The sequence below is a fragment of the Corvus kubaryi genome, unplaced genomic scaffold (assembly GCF_017639235.1).
Source record: "Corvus kubaryi isolate FWS band 111438036 unplaced genomic scaffold, C.kubaryi_AGA036_p1.0 37354, whole genome shotgun sequence".
Taxonomy (NCBI): domain Eukaryota; kingdom Metazoa; phylum Chordata; class Aves; order Passeriformes; family Corvidae; genus Corvus; species Corvus kubaryi.
The window spans coordinates 5,490,645-5,517,021 of record NW_024581116.1 but is presented as its reverse complement, the minus strand read 5'-3'; the positions used below and the strand labels follow the sequence as shown (position 1 = coordinate 5,517,021).

General features: G+C 41.9%; 1 protein-coding gene across 3 annotated transcripts in view; it reads left to right on the top strand.

Annotated features, from left to right (window-relative positions):
• KLHL29 (kelch like family member 29) overlaps positions 1-26,377 on the top strand; it is a 395,104-nt gene that overhangs the window by 233,015 nt on the left and 135,712 nt on the right. For 2 of the 3 annotated variants that reach the window (XM_042032874.1, XM_042032872.1), the window contains exons 4-6: positions 16,234-16,347; positions 23,501-23,642; positions 24,381-24,926. In XM_042032874.1, coding sequence (XP_041888808.1) covers positions 16,234-16,347; positions 23,501-23,642; positions 24,381-24,926 — 802 coding nt within the window. The remainder of the gene's footprint in view (positions 1-16,233; positions 16,348-23,500; positions 23,643-24,380; positions 24,927-26,377) is intronic. The other variant, XM_042032873.1, reaches the window with a different exon arrangement.

Below are 26,377 nucleotides of genomic sequence, written 5' to 3'. Positions count from 1 at the left end.
AGTGACAGTCACTGTGACCTAAGCAAGGCTTTTGACAGGTCTCCCATAGTACCCTTGTATGCAAATTGGAGCTGCTATTTCTGGATTTTGGATAGTCGTGTTGTAAGGTGGGTGAAAAATTGACTGGAGTATGAGTCTTGAATGGTTGTGATCATGGCATGAAGTTGGTGACTGGTTCCTGGGAGTTCCTCAGGGGTCTGGCATAGGCAGACTCTTCTCTGAGGACCACAGCAGGAGGAGAGGAGGCAACAGTCACAAGCTGCAGCAAGGGAAATTTCAATTAGATATTTAAACCAAAATTAGGTGGTCAAATACTGAAGCAGGCTGCCTAAAGAAGGTGTAGCCATCTCCGTCCTTGAAGATATTCCAGACTCCACTGGGTAAAGCCCTGAGCAACCTGATCTGTCTTTGAGGCTGGCCCTGCTTTGAGCAGGAGGTTGGACCAAACAGCCTTAAAGTGACCCTTCCATCTTAAATTTTGCTGTGATTTTATAAACCACAGGACAAAAATTATATTTAGGAACATCTCTAGTAGCCCGGATTCTCATTTAAATGTAAAACACTTAACTCTGACTTTGGGGCAGAGCAGGATCTATTTTAAAGTCTCTTCTGTTATTTTGTGTCTGGGGCCACAATGCCTGCAGATACCTATGGCAGCTGGTGAGGGGTCAGTAGCTCTGACCGAGGAAGCTGCGACCGGTCCTGAGAGATGGTCCCAAAAGAGATCGTCTTCCCTCAGCCCGGTGTCTTCCCTCAGCTGCTGGCCAGGAGGGCCCGTGCAGAAGCTGTCAGCTCTTTAGTGATTGTCAGCTCGTGATTTCAGCTCAGCTCTGCAGGGCAGCCCCCAGGCCAGACCAGAGAGAGAGACGAGAGGCTCGTGTGGCTGGTTCTGCATGAGGCAGCTTTATTGGTCTGTACTCCGGTGAAGGGGAGCCAGGGACGAGCTCTCTCTGCCCTGGCAGGGGCAGGGGGCTGGCTTTATAGGGATACAGGGGGTGGGTGTCAGAGGGTAAAGGCCAATGGGCTACAAAGGATCTGCATAGGGTCTCCCAGAGGATTCTCGGTTTGTCTTCTCGCCGTAACTGAAGTGGCTGCCTTTCCAGGGGAGTTCTGCTGGGAGATTGAGCAATCTCCTTATCTCAGCAGATGTCCCTCCAGGGCAGGGGCTGGGCATACCCTAGGGATATCTTCTTGGAGTAAACTGTGCTGCTTTAATGGACTTCCCAGTAGTGCAGGGACTGATGTTGAACCAAGAACAGATGGAGCAGCATTCCAGGGCAGATGATTAAATATCATGTTCATAAGACAGCCTGAGTGCTTAGAGCCTTCTACTCACAAATGAGGTCTGAGATCTTTGGTTGCCCTTTCTCTCCACTGTGCACTGAATTTGGCATGTAAAAAGGTAGTCTGAGAGTGATGATACCAAGCCAGCTGAAGGTCAGGAGGAGATGCTGATGGGTGAGGTATCTTTCCTGCTGTCCCTCAATATAAAAAGTTAACATTTAATTGTTGCAACTGCTTTTACTGCAGGCTCTGATGTTGAACAATTGCCTCATCAATTTCTAACTTTGTACCTGAACCCCAAGGGTCAGATCTATACGTGGTAGAGCTGCTGCCTTCACTAGGTTTCTGCTAGGTTTTGGGTTGACCTGAGCTATGCTCTGCTGTTGTCTAGTAGCAAAGCTTGAAATTTTTGGAATTGCTCAGCAGTGCAGCTGCTGCACAGAGAATTACAGTGGTTTCAGTGTATCCTGCTTTGCTGAAGGCCACATCTCACCTGGCCAAACAATAGTTTAATGGCAAAGCCAATTTTAAATGCTCTGTGTTAAAGGCGCCTGAATTCACCCTGATCACTTTCCATTCTTTTTGAAGCTGTGACCTTTTATTTGCTCCAAAAGCCAGTTGGAGAGGGGAAAGATCATAGAATCACAGAATGGGTTGGGGTGGAAGGGACCTTAAAGAACATCTAGTTCCAATTCCCCTGCTGTGGGCAGGGGCATCTTCTATTCAACCAGGTTGCTCAGAGTCCCCATCAAGCCTGGCCTTGAACACTTCCAGGGATAAGGCATCTGCAGCTTCCCTGGGCAGCCTTTTCCAATGTCTCACCATCCTCACAGTGGAGAATTTTTTCCTAACATCTAATCTAAATCTCTCCTCTTTTAGTTTAAAGCCATTCCCTATCCACCTGTTTAAAGATGTGGTAAAGATTTTAAGGGACTGTTGGAGAGTCCCTGGAGACAGAGATTGAACAGTATTTTCATAATTATTCCACAGACTAGTCTGCCTGACGTCAGTGTGATTCATGCAAGGTCATTACAATATATCTTAGTATCTGAATAGACAGTGGGAACAAGATGCTGGGGGAAAAACCTGTTAAATGTCTGGTTTTGGTATAAACTACAAACAGAATCATAAATAAATTGTTAGGTTCTGTCTTGAGAAGTTGGTGTGAAATAAGGTGGAAGGCACATAAAGAAAACCCCATGTTTTCATAGGCCATTGTCATCTTGTTTGATACAGATTATCTGTAAAGCTATAATTTGATGATAACCAGCACAGTAGTAAAACTGTGTAATAAATAATGAACAAAATATAGAGTGCTTGGTATAATTGAAACAGGCAAACATTTATGACCTAAACTTTTGTTAATGCCTCTGCCTCTTCTAAGGGGAGCGGTGAGGATTGCCACCTATTTCTAAATGCAGATATTTTGCAGAGTGATTTCTTTTTGCCTGCTCCCCCGTACCACTTCTCATTGCATCTCTTATTCCTCTTGAATAACTATATTGCATTTCGTACAATAAATGGCATTTGAGCATGTATTGGAAATGACCAGGATTGGTATTAGAAATTAAATAAAATATTACCTTTTTTTTTTCCCTTTTTGTAAATTGCTCCAATGGTAGCAAATTAACAGTAAATTGATAGAGAAAGGTAAGCACAGATCCTTTAAATCATAGTGAAGTTTTTGGCATTCAAGCTAGAAGTGTCTCAATTTAACACATCATTGGTTTGTATTATTAGAAATTTCATTGGTTTGTGGAGCGTATGATGGTTATGCTCTAAAATTGAAAGTACATAGACTCAGGACTTCCACAGTAGGCTGAGCTCTCACGCGGTTACTGATCAGTGTGCAGCAACTGCCATGGCTTGTTAATAAGCACAGGCAAACCACCATTAAAACCCTACTTGCCGCTGTATAGAAAGATTTTTAACAGTACTTATTTTCTTGTTTATAGTTCCATATCAATCATGAAATGGGAACTGAGAGACCGGTAAATGTCATTTGCCACTTTTCGAGTGGCATGAATTTATCATCTTCATTGCATTTCATCACATTCATCTGTTTCCTTCCAAACGGGAGTAGGGGATTAGAGTGGAAATGTGTCTTGAATCATTAAAAGAAACTGCTTAAAATAGTAGGGTAAATTAAGATAGAAAACTTGTTTCAGTTAATACTTAGTCAGTGTGATCCAAACTCTTCTCGTACCGTTTTGAACCTTGTTCCCTGAAAATTATCCTAGAACCCCCCCATAATAGGAGAGATACTTGGTTAAATAGTAAAATATTTTTAGATGCTTGCTAAACTTTAAGAGGGTCTTTATTTGCCAATTTTTATGGCTGCCTTCTCCACGGTATATTTGGTGGGCACTTAACAAGGGTTTATTATGTCTATAAAGTCCTAGCATGATATTTATTCCTTGTCATGTGCAGACTATGTTAAATGTACCTTCTGTCACGATCATGAGGCTGGTTTTATTCAGATGGTGGTCTTCCCATCTGTGGGGAATAAGAATTTCTCCACTTTTGTGTGCTTTTAGGAAGTAATTACTCAGGACTTAAGATACGGTCTTTGCCTTTTCCCTCGATAGGGTGGACTCGTCTGTTGTTAGCCTTTTGCTCTTAAGGCCTGATGTTCTTCATTGTTCCTTGCTGAATAAAAATTTCTAAAATGCTTGTGCTGATGTAGCAGAAGAAGCTGAAATTCTGAAGCACAGGTGGTTTCACTGGCTCGTCCCAGTAGTGCCCTGTTGGCAGGGCAAAGCAGCATGGGCTCTGCTGGGGACACGGCTGGTGACACGGCAGCTTGAGTAGGTGATGCTTGGAATGCTCTGCAGTCCTGTAGCACAATGGGACATAGGCATGGCATGTCACCAGGCTGGGTAAGGACGCTGTTGTGCCTTTATCAGCTAATTGCAGGTCTTAGTCACGGGATGGAAGAGTGTTTGCAAAGCACTTGGGGAACCAAGTAGCAAAGGGAATGCCAGATTGCTTCTTTCTCATATCTGAAAGCTCCCAAGAAGAGCATAGCTGGAGCAGTTAGCAAGTTGGACCTGCCCTGCAGGTTGCAAATTAAATAGTCTCATTTAATCTATTCCATGTACTAAAATACCTCCACATCTGAGGATGCTCAAATCCAGACCCAGTACAGCCAGGCAATTCATTAGGAGGTGCAAATCCTACCACAGTCATGCAGATATTTTTGGTCAAGGATGCTGTGATTCAGGACATGGTTCCTTTAGCACAAAGAATATCAGCACCATCTACACTCACATTGAGACATTGCTCTGCAAAGCCCTTTTTTTAATGGAGCCAAAACTGGGATGTGAATGAGTTGTACTTGAAAGCAATTGTCTCTCTGCTTTTAATTAATTAGTACTGGTTGAATACTACTGGTTGAATAATGTATTTAATGAATAATGCTGTTGTCCATCAAATAAATTATTCAATTAATCTTTCTTTTTTTTGCATTAGCTAAACACTTCTATAGAAGTTTGCAAATATCCGTTGGATAATCTATTAGAATGATGCATTGCTTTTCAAATATACGATACAACAAATAATTTTATCTAGTATTCAGCCAAGTTTTCCCTTAATTAAAATTTGCATGTATATAACAACTGTGCCTGAAGAATCACAAAGACTTTAGGTAGTAGCAGACAAGAGGTGGAGAGAAGTGTTTCTGTTATTTTGGGTGATTTATGTTTTTTAGCTGCTGTATTGTGTTCTAAGAGTATGTCAGGGATAGCAAGAGTTCTGAAGAATCTCTTTTTTCTTTTTCTTTTTTTTTTGTTTAATAGAGTTACTTTTAGACTGATCTCCAAATAAATTATATACATTTTACCAGTGAAGTGCAGCCACCCTTGCAAGAAAAGTGGTTGGCAGTCAGTTCACTGTACAAGGGTGGAGAATGAAGAAACAGAGACTGAGGAAAAGAGCCAATTCCACCACGGATAGATTCACATGGCAGCTTCTGACATGCAGAGAGCTCTCACTCCTATCAAACAGCTCAAGGAGCCCATCTCAGAAGGGCTGACGACTCCTGTGAGGGTCCATAACTGCGGGTGGCTGGGGACCCAGCCTCCAGAACTAGTATTTACACCAGTAATGTGCACAGGCCCACCAGATGCCTGGACAATAACAAAAAGATTTGGTCAAAGCTCTAGTATGAGTAGAGTGATGGCTGACCACTGCTTCCTTCAGACATCAACACCAAATCTTGTGGGCATGCACAGATACTGGGGCTGGGAGGCAAAAGGGAATGTGGCCAAACCCCCTGTCCAACCTGCATCCCCTGCCTCATTTCTGCTGACATTCCAGTGCACCCATGTCCCATTTTTGGAGGTGACAAGCCCGCCAAGTCTGGCTTTCAAAGGCCCTTAGGTGCCTCTGGATTTTCAAGCTTCAGGTTTGGCCACCCTAACTCCATCTCTGTGGACTTAGGCAGAAATCAAGGGCCCTCTCTACCTCGGCTATTATGGAAATCCCTACGGTGCCTCCCTGTGTTATTAAAGACACCTGACTACCCCTGAAATGTGGCCCTAGGAGGCATGGCCAGCTGTGGTGGTCAGCCTGGATGGTCCCATGCTGAGGTGCTCTGGGAGGTGAGTGTCCTGTCCCTCAGGGAATGGGAGGCTTTAGCTGTGGAAGAGTGGAGCTCTGGTGCACAGGTTGGCCCACTGAGCATTTTACACTAAAATTCACTTAAATAAAGGATGAAAAGCCAGTCCTGTTTTGATTTACAAGAGGAAGGAAGTCTTTTACTCTTGCAGTTACATTTTTCTTTAGCTTACAGTTAGTAAAATGAAAGAATAATTTAGAGGTTCAGAGGATCTCCATGAAGTATGAAATAGCCCAGTCACTGCTGCATTTGGGGACCTTGAAGACAGTCAAGGAACTAGGATTGAGGCCATTAAGGTCATCTGGTTTTTTCTCAGTAAAATCCAGTGGGTTTTGATGTTTAGCAACTTGGTAAGGAATGCTTTTTAAAGGAAAAAAAGTCATTTATTCAGGAATTTAAGTCCTGGGCTTTATTGCTAACCCTTGGGAAAGGTTTTGTAACAGCTCACAGTCTCTCTAGTGTTGAGTGTCTCTCAAAATGATGTAGGCTCTTGATCTAGCCAACTTGCCTGTATCTTTATATTAAAGTTGCACTTCTTATGATGGTGGATTTAATTGAATGCAAACAGAATTGTGTCTAGGTGACATGATCAGACTGTGTTATGCAAACTCCTACATTATGACATTCCTCTCACACTAACTAAAAGCTTTGTTGTAACATATTAATATAGAAAGGGTTATTTGTTTTGCTAGTAATAAAGGCTGTATATTTGCTGTTTAGAAGTAGTAATAAGGTTGACTTTTACACAACCTTGGGGAGAAAGTTGCGTTATATATTTACTTTTGAAGAGTTAAAAATTAAAAATGCATCTTGTGTATGTTCAGCTGAGATGAGAGCAAAGGAGAGTACATACAAATTCCATCAAATACAATTAGCATAATCAGAGGCTGGATGAGAGCCACAAATGATTGCACAAGGGGAAAAAAAGTAGTTCCTGGGATCTTGGTACATTGCCTGAAGCTGAAAGGGACACAAAGCAGTAGGAACTATTTTTACCCAAGGGCAATTTTTTTGCTGATACTGCCCTTGCAAGCAGCTCTTATTTTATTATTTTTATAGATTCTTTTTCTGCCTTAAATTTGTATACTGAATTATCCATGAGGATAAATGTCAGAGTGGATTAAGATTAAATTAGGAACTAGATACTTCAAAACAAAAAAAAACATCCCTCCTTCCTATGTACTCCCTTTAGTTTAGTTTAGGGTGTTTTGCGGGGGGAGGACATTGGTTTTTTTCCCTGTAGATGCACTAGGCTGCAGCTACATAGAGTGTATTTTCCTTTGAATCTTTTTACATTCAGTTTTTCTGCACAGATAATTTAACTTCCAATATCCCATCTTCTTTGGTTTAGGTCATCATTTTCTTCATAGAGTTCCTGAATTTATTTCTTCTGCTTGTAATATAGCTGGATGATGTTCTTTGTCATTTTTTTCCCTTTTTCCCTCTGGTTCTGCTGCAGTGCACACGGGGGCATAGTCAGAGAGTTTACAATGGCTCCTACCATCTGGAGAGTGATGAGTAATTTAGACCACTTGTTATCCAGGGCTGCCAGACTCCAGCTTCTAACAGAGCCGACAGAGAGAAGTAGGCATGACACCAAAATTAGGTACCTGTATTACACTGTTTAGCTGCCACCCTTAGATCTTACCAAGTTAGTTATAATAGCCCGGTTGATGCTAGTGGATAAAAGCTCAGTGTTAAAAAATTCCCCCCATGTTGCACACAGAGGGTTTGCCTATCTGCAAGACAACCTTTTCCTTCTGTGCTTCTTTTTTTCGCAAACTGGTGCTTTTTTTCTGTCACTTTGTGTTTCATCTCTTGTTTTCTCATCATCTGCTCACCTCCCTTCCGCTCCCTCTGACACATGCAAATGCTCCAGAATATATGAATGCACTCGTACTTTATTAGTCTTTTCTCATATGCATACTTCTCTGGTTTTTATTTTTTGCTGGGCTTGCTTTGTTTGGCATTTTTTACATTTTAATGCAAAATATGCTTAAGGGTGTCTATTTAAAAGTGCAGTTGTTTAAACACTCCAAATGGTCCCTTTGGGAAGGCAGAGGAGTGCAGGGAATACAGACGAAAGCGACTGATGATGACTTGTATGTAGCACATCTTCCTTTGCCCACAAAGCCATGTTTACAGCACTGATCTGACCAGTTTTTGGCTCAGAGCAGCTTCCAACAGTTGCTTAGTCTTTAAAATATTTTTTTAAATAAAACCCCAGTGCTTTCTCTCACTCTCTGGGTTCAGAGATCTTCTCCAAGAAAAATTCCAAGGGGCAGGAGTCGGTCAGTTGAGCACTACCAAGATGTTTTCTGAGAAGTAAGATTGCAAACACATACAGCTGGAAATAGAGCTCTCTTCCCATCGGGGAAACGCCTGTTTTCTGAATACAGGAAAGATTTTGGGAGGTTTTAAAAGTGTTTTAGATACACCATTCTTTCCCTCTGGTACTCTTTCAGTTCAGATAATGCTACTGATGTCCCTGGGCTTAGAGCTCGAGGTAAGATGCTGTGCTGGGTGTGTGACAGCTTTTCCAGACATGAAATGTCACAAGTTTAAACCTCCTGTTTTATGCCCTATGCAGCTGTAAACCGGAATTTTATTCCACTGAGAAGGACAGATTTTTAGTTCACCAGTGGAGTTAGCTCTCCTGGCTAGTTCTGAAAGGGCTTGAACTCCCTCAAGCTTGGTGTTGAAAAGCTGTAGAGAGTCACATTTTGTAGCTATTTTACTTTTAGTAATGAAATCTAAAAAAAAAAAACGAAAATAAAACCGAGACCTACCTCGTTCAACCTTTGGTAAATAATTTCAATGTACAAATTTACTCATGAAAGAGAAGGAAATTAAAATATGTCTCTAGATGACTAGTTCCAGAGGCAAATAAATCATTTTTAAGTAACAGAAACAAGAGTATCTTACACTTTTCACCTCTTTAAGAATTACAAAGCTTTTTAGGCAGCAACTGCTGTATAAAATGTGATCAGGGAAAGCTGTTTCCACGTGTCCAGCTTGATGCTGAATGTGGCCATGATGCAGTGAAACAACATGGGACTGGATGAGAGGGCTCCCGCATCTCCTCAAAGCGAGAGGGGAATATTAGGCAGGCAAAAATGTAATTACTGGAGTTGAAATTGGGCCAAGACAACGGGAATGACAGCACATTCTTGGGAAATGAGCTCTTTGATCGTAAATCTGTGAAGCAAGCTTGCCAACCATATTGATTTTGGTAGTGGATTATCACTGACAGCCAGGATCTGCTGCCCTCCTGCTTAAAGCAGTGCCCTAATAGGTTTTTAGAAAAGCAGCCAGGGTAGTACGTAGAGAACAACTCCCAGGATATGTTCACCCCATCACAGATTCCCTGAGTGTGTTGAGTTGGCCCCTGGAGAAGTCCTGTACCAGTGTTCAATGCCAGGGCAGCGAGTCCTACATGTTTGGGAGGTGCTGGCCCCACACAGACCAGGTACAGGTGCGCTGTGAAATGTCCAACCTGCTGGCATCAGCAGCTCTCTGCAGGTGCCCATCCTTGTGCTGAGGCTGATCTGGCTCTGCTCTCTTTTCATCATGAGCTTTGACCAAAACGAAACGTGAGCAACGCCTGACCTGTGTGAAAGATTTTGCCTTCAAATTCTGCCTTTGGGAGACAGTTGCTGGCTTTACCAAATGTGAGACCCGGGTTTCAACAGCCGACACATTAGGTAGTGATACTTACAAGCTGCTGGCACTTTTGTTCTTAAATGAAATTGAGTACACCTATGAGGAGGCTGTTGGTTAAAATAATGAGATAAAACTTGAAAAAGTGCAAAATAATACCTGTACATCATCCAAAGTATCTTTGTGCATGAAATGCATAGAGATTGTGCCCTGATTCTCAACTGACAATTCCGAGTCCTACTGTAATACAAATAATAACCAGATATTTAGGATAGATTAGAATTTACTTTTGGATCCATTAGCATTATTGTTAAATCTGACAAATGATTTAGAAAATGTATATGAATTCAAAGAGCCTGCTCATCATATTTTGTGACAGCTGGGTGAATACTTGACATCTTTGTGCTCTTAAAAGAACATATGCAATGACTCAATTTCATTTGTAGGGTTGAGGGAATTTATTTGCCTAATTTTGAGCCCACTAGCACATGATGGATTTGAAAGTTCAGTTCTAACAGGAATATAATTGGGTTCTCATTTCACTTAGGAGAGAGCGTGATAGAAAGGGTGAAGAGAGAGATAGACACATGGGGAAAATAAAGTAAGAAAATGAAACTTAGAATACTCATGAAAAAAATTGCAATGAGATTGAAAAAAGAATGTAGTAAGGCAGAGCGTGAGAAAAAGCCTGTACATACAAATAAGTTACTCTTTAAGGGGGCAGAAGAGACAAAATAATACATTCTTAATCATAGTGCCAAATGTCTTTTGGCTGAGAAGAGCTGATGCTTTAAAATTTACTCATTGTCATAGCTGAAAACAAAGATAAAATATTAAGTCTTTAAGTTGTGGGAAGGGAGAGATGGATGTTTCTCTAAATACCTTCTCAAGCTCAGTAAGTAAAGCAGCTCATCAAGTGTTCAGTCTTGCAAGGACAGTCCTTCAGCATCAATACCTGGTGCAAACAGTGAGCTGCAAGGAAAGGCCACAGGGTCATGGTCATACAAACCAGGTCCCATGGGTGAACATCAGCCTTGCTGACCAGCAGTGGTTGCCTCATGTCTCCGGTGGTTTCATTCGGGACAAAGACCATCTTACGCTCCAGAGGTCAGCTACCACTCACCACAACACTTAGCTTGGCCTGTTCCCTGCATGCCAGGAAAGTCCGGGGGTGATCACAAGTGCCCTCTTGGATGACAGGATGGGCGTGTTGTCTGCTGGCAGTTACCAACAGAGCATACCTAGAGATGGAAGTGACACTGCACCAGTGATAGTGGGGGAGTCTTCCTGTACAGCTCCTGAATGCTTCATAAGAGACAAAGATTTGGATTTGTTGATTTGGATCTGACCTGCTTACACATGCATTGGCTTCTGTTGAGGTTACAGCAGCTCTTTTTCTTACCGTTTTGGAAAGCTGAGTAAACCCTCTGCTTTAGCCCCCAGTATGCACAGTGGGATCAGTGGCAGTGTAGGTTTCTTCTCTCACTGTGCTGCTGAGTACTTCTGCCATGTGAGCGGTACATCCAGGCCAGTGTCCTTCCTTATCCCATGTAGCATGTGGGGCCAGGATTCACAAGCAGAACAGCGTGCCAGCATTCTAAAGTTGCTTTATTAACAGTCCTTAGGGAGTACCTCTCCACATCCCTCATTTATCTTTTAAATGAATCTCTTAGCACAAAAAGAGGGCAGGAATTGAGTTTGGTTTCAATCTAACTCAGCATTTATGTTTCCCCAATTACTTCCAAATGAGCTGGCTCCTGACGTCCCCAGCCTTTCTTTTGCCTCACATCAGACACAAAGTCCCTTTGCCGCTGGTCACTGATGGGTCCAGTTGAACCAGCATGAGCCCAAGGCATTTGAAGGTAAATCTCTGTTCAGTGCTGTAGGACCTTGTCAGCTACTTGAGATTTAGCTTAGTACATAGCAAATAGAAGTACTTCTCCTGTGGTACCTGTATTTACTTTCATTTTTAGGTAAGAACTACATTTTCAGCTATATCACTGGCAACTTTCATTAACACTCCTTGTTGAACAGTAGATTTTTCATCTTTGTGCTTTACTAACGTTGTAGAATTAAATGGGTTTTTCTGTCTTTTTGATTGTATCCTGATATTCTGTCACCTTTTGATCTCTGTGTAGTGCACATAGACTGTAAACTCCTTGAGGTACAGACTGCTGGGGAAGGAGGATGTATGGGGATGTATTTTTCTTTAGAGGGTGCCTACTGTGGCAGAGCCCCACATACTGTGGTACTGTGAAATAATAGTAATGGCATTATTATTATTATTATTATTATTATTATTATTATTTCTTCCACTTTGTAATACCCAGAAAACTCAATTTTGTTTAAAGCTTATTGAGAACTCTAGGAAGAGAGGGAAATGGCAACCTACAGACACAGCAAATGGCCTGAAGTACTAATACATTTCTGACTTTATACAGCAACTTCTCCTTAATCTGATCACTGGTTAATTTAATCCTGTTTCCTTTGATTGGATCCCCTGGAACCAAATAATTTGTATTGTGTTTTAGTCTGGTATTTCTGATCATTGTCTTTGTTAATTTGATCAGAATTGATTGAACCAGTCATTGAAAATAAATGATATAATTAATCAAATGCAGCATTAGAAAAGCAGGCCCTCAGCAGGTCTGTTAGCTTTTACCTCTTGTTTCTCTTCCCCAGTACATGAAGCTTGGACTACTTTTAGAAGATGAACATTTTGTAACATCCACAGCTCAGTACTAGAAAGGGGAAGAGATACATATACATCTATATACATATGCTTATTTAATGAATGGAATGGAATGGAATGGAATGGAATGGAATGGAATGGAATGGAATGGAAGTAGTTCACTGGGAAGGGACCTACAGTTACCATTCAGTCCAACTTTATATCTTCTCTCAAAGCATCTTAATGTCACAAACTCAGTTACCCTTTCTGAGACAGGTGTGCTTGGTGGAAGATCTTGCTTAATGGCTCAACTTTCTTGCTAACTCAGTGATTTTAAGAAACTCAACATGTGATCAGTGTTTGAATTTGGCACAGAATCATCGATAAGCATAAAAAACAAGATATGTCTCTGTGCTTTGTTCTAATAACATGTGGATAAGCTGGTATAATCAGAGCTTGTCTGAAGCTAACTGTCACTCCAAAAACTGTGCCATAGGTGGAAAGGAATTTTGGATTCACAACAAAGATTATTTTGATCTCTATCTGTTGTGTGGAAAGCATCCTTCTTGGATTTTTTTTGGAGTAGGTCTGTGGCCCCATTTTGCTTCTTCTCTCATGCTGATCAATACTTGTGACCAGAGTCGGCCATTTTGATCTGCACTGTTAGATATTTATAGATTTGTGTTATAACTGAAGTTTTATTACAACAAACCAAGGCTCAGTTTGTCTTCTGGAGGCAATGGTTGCACAAGAACAGCTAGAACTCCCCTTGCCTCTTCTGAAAGGCACAGCAGGTTCAGCAGGGGACATGCCGCCTCTTAAGGGGTATTACCTGCAATGACCCAGGCTGACATGCCTGGCAGTTCACCCTGGGGGGACACAAGGACACTGTGTGCCCTGCACCCATCCTAGAAGGCATAGCAGCTTCTGATGGACCATGACCTGCAACAGCAGAGGAGAAGAATTAGGAAGATCGGGTAACAACTTGCTGTTGTAGGTGAGGTATCCCTACCAAAGGTCATTTAATTTTAGCTTGTCCTTCCCTTCATGGCTTACAGAACCAACCTGTGTTATTTAGTGCTTACAATAACCCCTCTCTCTCTCCCTGTCACCTTGAAGTTTCTTGAGTGGGAGATTATTTTTAGAGGTGGTTTTACTTTGTGTTAACTTCCTGGGAGCAAAGAGAGTGTGAGGTTTTATGCTTTTTGTAACATGAATTTTCTTTAAAAGATACATAACAAGGGATTTTCCAAAACAGGGAAGTCTTTGGCAAAACTCCCCAACCTTGCTGGATTTCCTCTTCTTAGTTAGTCCAGTGGTTCAAACTGGATGCCTAGAAGAATTCAATCTTAAAAGAATAAAAAGTAAAGGAATGTAAAGCAGTGAAGGAAATGTAAGTAGAGCTTAATCGTTATAGTACCCATTTATCCTTGGGTGACAGAGGACTGTTTAGCATCATGAGTTGCCATGAAAAGAGTAATACTGAAGGATTCACACCCAAAATCAGAATGAGGTGTCTGGAAAAAATGTGTGGCAATGTAGCACAATTCTGACAGGCATACTACTAACGCTAGCCCAAGCTATACCATTATCAGTTTTGCTTTAAATCATGTGGCTGTGGACAGCAAAGTATGTCTAATAGCCATTTGGTAGATTTATATCTTGGGATGCAATGTTTGCCATAAATCTTGTAGAAGGATGGTGGTTGAGGCACCTGAGGCAGTCATGCTAGTCTACGAATCCGTTCTGCTGAAGGAAAACAGGAGGACTGGGCAGCTTCCTACTGGTAGCATGGAGATGTGGAAACAAAACAAGCAAGAATGCTTTGATGTAAAACCTACAGAGCAGAAAAATTGGAGAAAACAGTGACTGTGTTTCCAGCAAAACCATATATTAGCACTCTGCTGTAAAGGACTGCCTCACTGACTGATCCTGCACTGAACTTCTTGTGTTATTAAAGCTCTGAATCTGAATGGAAACAGGGTTGTATCTGGAGACCTCCTTCCCAAAAAGGATCTGCCAGTCACGTCTGGTCAGAACAGCTTGGGGAATGTTTACCTTCTTTTAGGAACCAGCTAGGAGATTGATGGGTTTGAGCTGGTTTTGCACAAACTTGTTTGAGTCTTAAAAGTTTGCATTTTCATCTGTCTGCACAGAGAAAATGGTTTTAATAGAAGACGAAAAAAGGTTTTAATAAGAATCATTGAGATACTTGATTTTGGGATAAAAGGGAACGCAGTATATTATTGTAGTATTTTTACTGTGGAATACATTTGTGTTTCTCCTACACAACCAAAAATTTTAACAAGACCAGTGCAATTACAGGAATACCCAGATTTTAGATGTTATCTTGGGTGTAGAAAAAGGGATGGATTATTAAAGTGTATAGTCTCTGAGAGAAATAGCACTCTAATGCTGTTTTTCACATCTGCATTTTAGTGACTGCATAACTTACCTTCATAAGACAGTCTTAATTGAACATTTCAGTAGAATTTGAATAAAGTCTAATATATCTGGGATTCCTCCTCCACTCCTTAAAATATGATGTGAAATTTATTAGTCTTAATGTACATATCCCAGAGCTAATTGTTTTATCTTGTAAATCAGTTTCTCATCTTTTCGATGGCTTTTACTTTCAGATATAAAGAATAAATAAATTCTTGATTGAAAAGTCATTTTTGTTTTGCAGTAGAAAAAGAGGGAAGGGGTCATCTTTATAAATGCAAAAGGATTTTTAGTTCTTTTTTAATTATTTACAAATGCTGAATTAAAGGACAGCAGAGTTTAAATTATGCATTAAATTAGCATGTTACTGATGGAAGTCATTCAGAGAAAGTTGAAATTTTTTAATTGCTGTGAGCCAAATTCAGCCACGACTTAATAGCTCAATTGATGTTGATGAACTTAAGGCAGTGATAAATCCAGACCTATAGGCTTATTTTTCTTTGTGCTGTGAAAGGTAAGCATGCTGTTTCTACAGTACTGACTGTCCTTTTGTTTGAGAGTTGACTGAGTATACTTTGATCCTTTTTTTAGAAAAAGAATTCTCTGTTCTCCCTTAAAGAAAGCTTCCTGAGACCTGGATCAGATTATGGAAAATAAAGTGAGCACACAAAAGTGCTTGTTAGAAAGTGAAATTTATGTGCAAACTAAATGTGCCCTTGATGATAGCCTTATTGATCAAGCCAACTTAATAAATCAGTAATATCACACAGCACTGTTCAACACTCACAGGCTTATATTGGTTTTCTTTTTTTTCCCCTTTCTTTTTATGTGCCTGCTGTGTAGGCAGAGAACATGCACTTTCCTGCCACGGAGTGTGTACTACAATTGAAACATTGAGTTCAGAGGGCTTGAATGTAAAATGTCGGCATCCAATACAACAAAAAGGAACTTTTATAGCAGTAACTTAATACTGGGATTGGAGCCTTTTACTTCCTAAGTATTCCTCTCTTTCTAATGCTTCAGCCCTGATCCAGAATGAAATTTGGGGTCCTGTTTGGATAATTAAAAGAATTCCATGGGAAATTTGGCATGAAAATGCCATATGGAGTGACTTCTGAACCTAGCAATGGCCAGTATTTGCATTCAAGATAGATGTTTAGTTTTCAAGAAGTCTGCCTTTAGCTTGTTCTTCAATAGCTTTGCCAGTACACAAGGGCAACATTCTTTGTGCACCCTTGGGATTCTGGTCTGACAAGCACTTACTCCATTATTGCCCATATTTCCTTAAGCCCTCTGACAAAAGCACTTATGATGGACTGTATTTATCTGCCCGTGCCATGGGATGCCTGCAGGATCTCTGAGAGCCCTCTCGCATTGCGCAGTGCATGTTCTCTGTAGCTGCCGCGTTGTTACCAATGCCGCGTGTTTTCTCCTCCGTCGTGAGATGATTTTGCATTCGTAGCTTTGCTCTGATTTGGGGTTGATCTGCATGCAGACCGTGTTAGCAGAGGAGGTTCTGCTCAGGCTAAAGTGGGGCTTCTGTGCTCGAACCCAGTGTCGTGCGCTGATGTCCCTGGTGTCCTGGAGCAGCAAGTGTCGCAGCCGGGACCTTGGTTCGATACCTCAGCTCCGTTCCCTGATGTTCTCGCTGAGAAATGAAGGCAGCTGGGTGAGTACCTGAGCCTCTGCTGGTGCAATTTGCCAAGACGGAATACAAAGTAGCATTTGTGAAGCACTTCTTGTCATTCCATGGTCCTGCATTCATTCCTAGCTAATGACTGGAGCACTGGTGTGAGAGCAGTGGTTGTACTGGGCAGTCAGCCACCAGAAAGAAATAGATACCACCTGTAGTCAATTCACAACCTTTTTCTATCCCTTCTTTCTGTCTCCTTTTCCATAATCTCATTCCTTCTCTTTCCTTCATTAACCTGCATCTAATGGGGATGATGAGCCTTAGAAAGGGTTAATGAGACAGAAGCAGTTGACCCTTTCCCCGTTTAGAGTTATCTTCCACTGCATTGTCAAAGCTTGGGAGTTTGGGCTGTCTTATTTATGAGAGTAGCCAAGGCTCAGTCCAGGAAAGCTGGGGTTGATTTTGGTGGTGGGAAGAAGCTGGACATGCTCATACCTGTGCCTTCTTATCAGCTCACAGACTGGGTAGTGAGAAGCTCTGCTCTGCATGGAGCCAGGATCACAGCTGGGTAAAGGTACTGATGCTGTGCTGGTCTGGGACTCCTGTGAATGGGTGGAATGCACCTCACTCGAGAGAGAAGCAGCAATGTGTTTCACTGAGTTAGTTCAGTGAGTTCAGTGGAATTTTAAAAAGTTTAACAGTGGTTTACAAAGGTTAAATAAGTTTGATGGCAAGGTTCACCTTACTAATTACTGCATGAAAGAAGTGCACAGATGCAAACTGAGTTAGAATCAAGTTAGATTGCACCTGGCTGCACCCAAGTTCCACCACTCTGTACCTCATGACCCATTGGGAGAGTCTTCCTTACCATTTTGCATCCTTGGTCTCTGTGCAAAACATTCTGAGTCTCAAACTTAGACAAAGGTCTATATCTAATGAAAGAAATACAAAGAGTGAGGAAGAGCCTCCTGTTGAGTCACAAGGTTCAGAGTGGACCCGCTTGCTTTCTAAACTCCTTATGGAGCCTTGGTGCAGTTAGGTCCAATCTTAGTCTCAGACTTGGACAATGGGTATATCTAATGGAATTATCTATAGTAAGTTTATAATAATTAATATTGAGCAGCTACATGAATTAGTAATATTTCATTAGTATTAATTTAGGTTCCTGACAGATCTGCCGTTAGTTAAAGGTCTCTCTGTCTCAAGGAGCCTCCTTGAGAGGTGTCCCAGCTCAAGGAGAGATCACCACCGAGCAACCAGGCTGCCTGGCCAGAAGAGCTCAAGAAGGCTCACTTAGGCTGTCGTATATATGGAATAAAGTGGTTGGCTTATAGTCAAATTGCATGCAATGGAAAAGGTGTGCGTGAGTCTCCTTGTATCTGCAAATTTCTTTGCTCCTTGATTAATGAGTCTTGAAAAAGCCACCAGCTATTCATGTGTTAATCACATGATCAGTGTTCCAAGCTCATGTGCATCGATGCTCACTTGTGTCACTGTTTCCTTCATGGTTTTTCAGAGAACAAGTTGAAACTAGAGAAGTTCTTGGCCTGGACATGGATCAGACCTTTACTTCCTTCGCAGCCTGTACCAAACTACCACAGTTTGTTTAAGGGGTGGAGTGCATCCATCACAGGGATGTGGGCCCACCTGGGGGTCTCCAAGCCTGTGTCATTAACCTCGAGGTGGGGATGTTCTTAAATCCTCTGCAAAGCAAGAGCAGGTGCAGACTTTACCCCACTGCTAAGCCGTGTCTCTGCAGGCTGTGCCATAGTGCTCCGGAGCTCACACTAACTGGTGGCTTCTTGCTGGATGGTGTTTAAGGAGTTTAAATATTGAATTATTCTCTCTGTTCAAGAGGGAACTAAGACTTCTTTTGTCTTTTATGCAGGGTAGTAACATTTTTCCTATGAGTTAACTGTATTACTCTCTTTCTTGTGGCTCCCACATTAGTTTTGGGAAGAGAAAAACAACGCTGTGTCATTGCAGAATTGCCTGGTGATGGGAACTGTAAGGTAGATGAGTTCTTATCTCCACCCATGAGCAAGTTCTTGAGTGAGGTTTTACTGCAGGACTGTTCTTTCTGTTCCTCTTGCACACTGGCTTGTCAATATCTCTTAGGTTTTTAATACATTACAGTACATCCATCTCTTAAAACAGTAGTTTAATTTCTGTAGCCCAGCCACACAGCCAGTGCTATGGAGATATTACTATCATCACTGCATCTTTAAAAGCTCTGCTTCTGTCCTTAAGAGCTTCTTTGGCCATGGACTAAACTCAGAAATATATTTGGGTCCTGTCCAGTGCCATATAGGAATTTACTCCAGATGAAGATTTATCCCTGTACAGTTCAGATTTTACATGCGTGTTTCATGCACACAATATCTGTTTCATGCAATATTTAACAGTGTGAACTACAAATTAGGCCATAAACTCTTTGGTGCAGAGACCACTAAACTTTTTAGAGCATCAGATACATTCAGACTTTAAACCTAACCAGGGCCACCAGTCATTACCAGTTAGAGGCATAGAGAACAGCTTTAAAAGGAACTCCCTCATTAAACTGAAGTTGCTTTTACCCATGACAGGCCATAAAACCTAAATCTGTGGGAGGGAATGTTTGCCTCTGTGCATGCATGCATCTTAACCTTTTTATTTTCAATGGGGAGAGAAAATAGACTGTGTTGCATATTGGATACATTATCTTGGTATTAAGCTGCCATTCCCAATCTCTTTTGGAAAATTGGAACAGAGATTCGCTACTTCTCATCCATCACTTTAAATGAAGGTCTTAGTAAAACAATTTTTATTGCTGGGAATCACAAATAGTATCCCTCTTTCCAGATTAGTTATTTTTTGCTCATGAAACTGTTAGAATAGGTCTTAGCACTCTGAGCCATAGCAGGATGTATGTCAGTGGTTCCACAAGCTTTGGGGAAGATGCTCGAGTGTGTTTATAAGGACCTCCCAGGAAGTGCTTGATTGTGTTGAGCCTGGGGAAGATTGTACTGGAATTTTTGTTGTTGGATTTTTGTAGTTGTTGTGTTGGGGTTTTTAAGATCACTAACATACTCTTTGATGCTGTAAGTAGTACAATAGGTTTTATGTTTCCATTGTTGTAAAGAAGGTCTTACTAAAAGTTTAGGTCTCGTTTCATTAAAGATTTGTAAAGCTTAGGCCTTAAAGTCTGACCTAGTTGTAGCTATGCTTCCTCAACACCTAATAGTAGCCATGTAAACTGATGCTGTATAGACCGAATCAGTAATTCCCAATCTTTAGCACCAGCTGATGGGTGTGAACTGATAGACTTTCTTGTGGATATCCTGAAAAGCCCCATGAATCTGAAAGTTTTAATGTGTTAATATAATAAGGTTCAGTGGGCCAGCTGTACAACAATTATGACTTCTTGAGCTACAAAAAATTGACAGTCTGGCAACTTGACTGTGTTAGTCTCATGTAATTCCAGAATTGTTCCGTCTTTCTCTCTTCAGCCTGTAAATCTGTGTTGTGGTTAATTTCCTTAAAACTGGGAGACTGCTCCCTGCTGGAGTTCAAAGTGGCAGGTGGTGAAATGCAGACTTCAGCTGAAGATTTTATTGATTCTTAATGGTGGCTTCAAACTAAAGAGGTAAAAAATGCTCAGATTTGGTTTTGGGGTAGTCTATCCATGACAAAGAGCACAAATTGAACATTTTACAGGTGCTAGAAAGATGCTGATGCTTCCTTAAGTAGTCTTTGTAGTCTGCCAGGAATTTCAGGCAATTAACTAGCCAATGTTGCTGTTGACTAGCCAGGCTTCAACAGACCTTTTAGAAACCTTTTGGTCTTTTCATGTGTTCCATGTTTAATTCAAACAAGCATCTGACATGAAAGCTAAAGATAAAAGTGTAACATAGTACAATTAGTTTCTGTGAAGTCTGTCGATCACTAATGGAACACAGCTCTTCCCCCTGCACAACTAGCATAATACAGGCCATTTTTTGGTCATTTGTGTTGTACATTAAAAGCATCAAATAGAGCACTGTCATGGGCCTGAGTGAATGGACAGAAAGTTCCTTTGTTTGATAATGCTGGAAATAATTTCGCTTTCCAGAGACGCAAATGGGTAATTGCTGCAATCAGATCAGAGACATGTAACACTTGTAATGTAACCCTTCATGTATTAAGAAAAATAAAGCATAAATTAGATCAGAGACCAGAAGTATGTATACATTTTAAAAGGAAGTTCAGTAAGCTGTTTCTCTGTTTCCACCACCATTACTGTCTGTGTTTCATGGACGTGTGTCATGATTCAATACCAGCTGATCTCAAGCACTTTCTGATCAAACAAACACAAGTTCAGGAGTACAGTTTGAAAGCAACCTACTGGATTTGTGCATTTAAATCCACTGAGCCTCTAAGAAGCAGTGTTTGTGAGCATGTTTAGTGAAAGGTCTGGTATTTAGTGAAAGTGAAGGAGAATTGTTTATTGATAGCAAACCTGATAACCTCCTTCCTCTTTTTTTAATGCTTAAAGTAAGGAATTTAGATCTAGATTTGGCTGCAGACTCTACCACTTTCACACGTGTCTGGTCTGGTGCTCTAGGTTTTTTGGAAAACAAGTTCCAAAATAGGCAACTGGATTTTTATAGGATTTAGGAGAGCTGTATCACGTACTCCCTTCTTTACCCATTCTGGACAAAACATAAAGGGTTCTTCTAAAATTGTAGCATGTGTGTGTGGTTCTGAATTATTTAAGGTAGAGGAGTATTTTTTTTTTCTTATTTTAGATCAACACCATTTTAAAGGAGCTTGGGGATGTAACAAAGTTAAACAAGATGCTGCCTGTCTTGACAATGCCACACAATAACGAGAAGTGTGTATTTCAAACCCACTGGTAAAACCCGGTTCATACAACAAAGAATGCAACACACAGATGCACATGTGGAACACACAGAGCATGATTTGAGTCATGAATCCTCCTTTAGGTTCCTAAAAATGCCCATCTCTCTATATTGCATTTATGTGTTTTTAAAGCTTTACTTTAGAATAAATACTGGTGTTTCTGGGGGAAGTATTTTAGCTGATATATAGGCAGAGAATGTTGGTGGTTCTTTTATTTATTTATTTTTCTACTGCAGAGTGCTTTGGCTGCTGTTAAACAGTTTAGCTAGATCCAAATGGATACTGCTAACAGGAACTGGTAAACCACCAGCAGCGTTATATCCTCCTGTGTCAAAGACCCTGTATAATGTAAAAGCTAAAGGTATTCAGAATAATCATTTTCTCAGGACAATTTATAAATAGAAAGCATTTCAAAACTGAGACTTATTTCTTCCCCTCCTGCCCTTTCTTCACCATGAATAGAGCAAAGCTCTTGAAGCTCTTGACTGTCTGCATGTCCTCTCTTTATGTCTTTTCTGACTCATTTTTATATCAATTGCAAAAGTTATAGAGGTAGTTGAAATGGTGGGGACAGAAGTAAATGTGAATCTAAAACCAGAATATCATTGTCCTTGGTGCAATTAGAATAGAAAAAAAATCTGGAGAAATGACATTAAAAAAACCCAAAACCACAACCCCAAACTATAGAAAAGAATTAAACTGATGAGTTTTAAAAAATAACAATCATAGGAAAAAAGATGTTAAGAATAACATTTCCTTGTGAACATCTGCTTTTAACAAAGTATAGCATTTCTAGTGGGGGAAATATTCCCATTGTAGCTTCTGTGAGCAAAGAGAGCAGCACAGCAAAACCCATGTCCTCTGTCAAGGTCTGCACACACAACTCCTGACTCCAAGAGCCCACCAAGGATAATGCTCAGGTAGAAAAGGGGGTGGGTGTCAGGAGATTTCAGGGGCCCTTGGGTGAAGGAGGGAACATTGGAGCAGGGCAGGTGCTAGCGGAGGTGCTGGTGGGGAAGAAGGGAGGGCAGGAGGAAGCAGGCTCCTCCGGTGGATATAAAGACAGGAGGAATGACTGATTGGCTTGGGGAAGGTGTGCATGTATTTGCAGAGGGCATAAATGGGTCTGCTAATGACTTCCTTTCATGGGGTGATTGAGGTACTTGGTGATGGGTGAATAGGCTGCTGGTGTTGACAGAGATTTCATTGGTGCAATGTGACCCAGGGCATTTATGGAGCTGCTGTACCCCCATCTCTGAGCTAAATTACTTCCCAGATGTGAGGCAAACAAGCAATCGCTCAGACTGGTCTCCTGTTCTTTATGGCTTCACTCTTTAATACTCATTCAGCAATAGGCAGCTGGTTCCGTTTGCTTGGTTTAGAGGTTCTGACACCAGTAAAAACAAAACAAAACAAAAAACTTTTAATCTTCCAGCAATGAAATACGCAGCAGACTTAAATAAATGAGACCTATTGGAGCACCCTTGTTTTCTACAAGCCTTTTCTCAGCAAAGGCATGATTGTTTGGGAAGGTCCCCTAAAATTGCAGCAGGGGTCTGGTGTAGCATTTAAATCCATGTGATAGTTTCTTCATCAAGAGATCTCTTTCAGATCATGTCTGCTTTGATGATTATTCAGCCCCTACTTTACAGTTATTTTAACCTCTCTGAAGACCTGCCAACATACCCACTTTAGCAGCCAGTGATGTTATGCTGCTTTTTTTTATTGGCATTCAATTTTAAGGGTTGACAGATAGTAAATACGAAGACTTCTCTTTACTGTTCTATAGTAATTTGTCCTACAGTTGTAAATAAGTCTCTCTTGTTCTGCCTCCTGCTAAACAAAACTCACTATTTTTGGAAGAGATTGAGCAAACAGAAGATTGTCCTATTTTATGTAGCTGCCACTGAGTGGATATTACCATATCTGGGTTGTGTTCTGTTGGGGTTTTTTATTTTCATGGAAAATGATGCGACTTATTTCTGAAAATATTAGTTTGTTGTGGATTCTTTTTTTTTTTTTTTACGGTGGCTGTATTAAATTTCCAGAAGAATTTTTTTCAAATATATTGTATTTCCATACGGACATGTCATGCAAGCCTGGAGGACAATCACAGAATCAGAGAACTGTTAGGGTTGGAAGGGACCTCTGGAGATCATGTAGTCCAACCCCCAAATGAATGATACTTAAAGATCTTAGGATATCCTCTCGGACTGTAACAAACAAGCAAGCTACTAGTTATGAGGAACCGTAATTAATCCCAGTAGTCAAAACATTTTTATTCTCTATTTTTCTTTCTCTCTGGTAGACACCTTGCATTTCCAAGACTGAAAATCAGCCTCAAGGACTTGCAACAAGTGTCAGGTGGGGACAGACACCCATCAATCAGTCCACGCCCTGGGACACTGATGAGCCGCCATCTAAACAGATGAGGGAGAATGAAAACCCAGGTATGTCTCTAATCTTATTTGTAATTCTAGCAGGGAAAATCGTTCAAAGCAAATTCAATGCACTATCTCCACTTACCTCTGTAAATAAGACTTCATTGTGAGCCCTTTCTTTATTCTTTAGCAGGGGTTTTCCCTCATTGTAAAGACCCCTCAAGTTTCTTCTATGCCAGGGCTGATATGAATGTATTAAGATGCTGCAAGTTCATTAGAGCGGGTTTTTTTTTTCTCCTTCTCTGCCTTCACTAGGGGAAAAGGCACTCTGTAATACTTTAAGACTTCTTTTATGTCCAGAACTACCTGAAATGATTTCCAGCTTCCAGACACATATCATACATTGTGCTACTGAGCCAGACATCTAATTACAATGTCTTTGTAGTGGCTGGAGCACCATTATTATACACACAGAGTGTTTGTCAGGGAGCCGTGAAAGCGCAGCAGGGAAAGAGGTTAATTTTCTTGGAAGTGTGCACTTAAGCTGCATAAAGTGCAAAATACATAAAACCGCAAACATGCCGCATGTCACCTGACGAATATTTTAACAATTGCACTCACATCGCTGCAGCAATTTTATGCACTTACTGCTTGGGAATGGCTCCAGATCCCGAACTGCTTTAGGTATTGTGCAGCGGGGCGTGTGGGCGTCATCCGCGGGTGCGGGAGGGGAAGGATGAGGGTGTTGATGTCTGTTCTCGCCCATGCCGAGCCCACCACCATTGCCACCCTTCCTTCATGTCACAGGTGCAGCGCCCTGGGTCACCACAGTGGCAGCGGGCAGCCAGCCCACCCTCATCACTCACTCCTACGGGATGACACAGCCGCCCACCTTCAGCCCGGCCGCCAACGTCCAGGCCCCAGTCATCGGAGTCACACCCTCCCTCCCGCCGCACGTCACCCCCCAGCTCCCACTGATGCCAGGCCACTACCAGCTCCAGCCGCAGCCCTCCCAGCCCCTCAGCAACATGGTGGTCAACCTCCAGAGCCAGCCCTTGTACACCAACAGCCAGCCCCTCAGCATGTCCTCCATGAGTGGCGTGGGCCCAGTGGCCCACCCGGGCCCCGGGGCGGCGGGCAATGGCCACCTGGCCTGCCCCATGCTGCCGCCGCCGCCCCCAGCCCTGCCCTCGGCCGCCCTGCCCAGCAGCGCGCCCACCACCAACGGGCAGGCGGCCGCCCCGCTGCCCCCCAACGCGGCGGCAGGCGGCCCGGACAACACCAATGGGGTGCAGATGCTGCGGACGATCGGCGTGGGGAAGTACGAGTTCACGGACCCCTGGCACCCCAAAGGTAAGGCGGGCCGGCTCGGCCCCGTGGGGCGCACAGCAGGGGTGGGTGGCGGCTGACCCTCGGCATCCCCGCCGCTCTCTGTGGGCCCGCCAGCCCAGCCCTGGCAGCTGCCTATGCACTCTTCTAAAATGCAGAGCTTTTGTGAGTTACTGACAATAAAAAACAGTGTGTCAACAGGAGGTAGGACAAGCTCTGGGTGAAAAGTAGTGAAAAGCAGCTTTCAGGCCCATCAGATAAGCTGGTGTTCCCAAGGGTAAAGCAGCCATCATCCCATGCCTCTCCCTGTGAAATATGCCCCATGTTTCCATACGACCACTGTTCTCCTGGCTGCAGTTGTGCATCTGCCACAACAATGACCACCTCCTTCAGCCCTTGTCTTCTCCCTGCTCTGGTAGGAGCCCAAGCCAAACACAAGTCAAGCTTATTGCAGCTGAACAACCCGACGCATTCAGCGTTAAGGGGAAAACTCTTCATTACCAGCTTCATTGGGCTCAAATGCTGCAAAACACCCTGAATAGTCATGAGTGTTCTGAGAGGTTGACCTTTTCCAAGGAGTACTTTGTGAGTGAGCCCCTCCACTGGGTCACGGTGGAGTGTTACTTCTGAATGTCTTACCCCAGACACTTCAAAACTACCTATGCTCTGTGTGCTGAGTTTCCAACTGCATTTGCAGAGTTTTCCCTTCCTCCCTTACAAATCACAACTGGTACCACGTGTACAGGTAAAGCAAAATGGAGCTTACGAAAATATTAATGCAGACCTATCAGCAAAATCAATTAAATTGATTTTCTAAAAAACCAGCACCTTCATTAAGTCTGTGATATTTTATGTATGCATTTGTATTCAGACACAATCCATGTGTAAATTATTTATTTGCCACAAGCTATTAAGTTCTGTTGTGTAGCTCTGTATTAAAGACAAGGAATCTCTATTAAAAATGATCAGTCCAATAACTCTTCCCGCTCTTTACATAAATTGTACTTTGGTATGTGTAAACCCTTACCAAAGTTCCCTTGAAAAGGAGCTCAGATACAATCTCAGCAGTACTTCCCTAAAACTAAATATTTGGATTGCTTTTAAGTTTTCAGCTCCAAACCCCAAATATGATGGGGGCTCTTGCTGGATGGTGAGCTTCTGAATTGCTTTTTGAGCTCTCTCTGGATGGACTTTAAGAGGTACTGGCCCAGTCAGGTAGCCAAAAATTAACCAACAATTTTAAGAGTATCGTTAATTCTTTCACTTTACAAAAATAAGAAAAAAAGCCCAAAGTCTGCAAAAGCAATTTGTTAGGTCACATTTATAAGTTACAAACCATTGATTTTGTAGAAGGAGAAAGGGGAGAGATTTATACTCTAATCCTGGTAGACTGAGTTCTGCTGGATGTCTCTCTCCTCCATAGGAGTTATCTGTCTTCTAAGAGGCATCATCTCCACTTTCCATAGCCACCTATC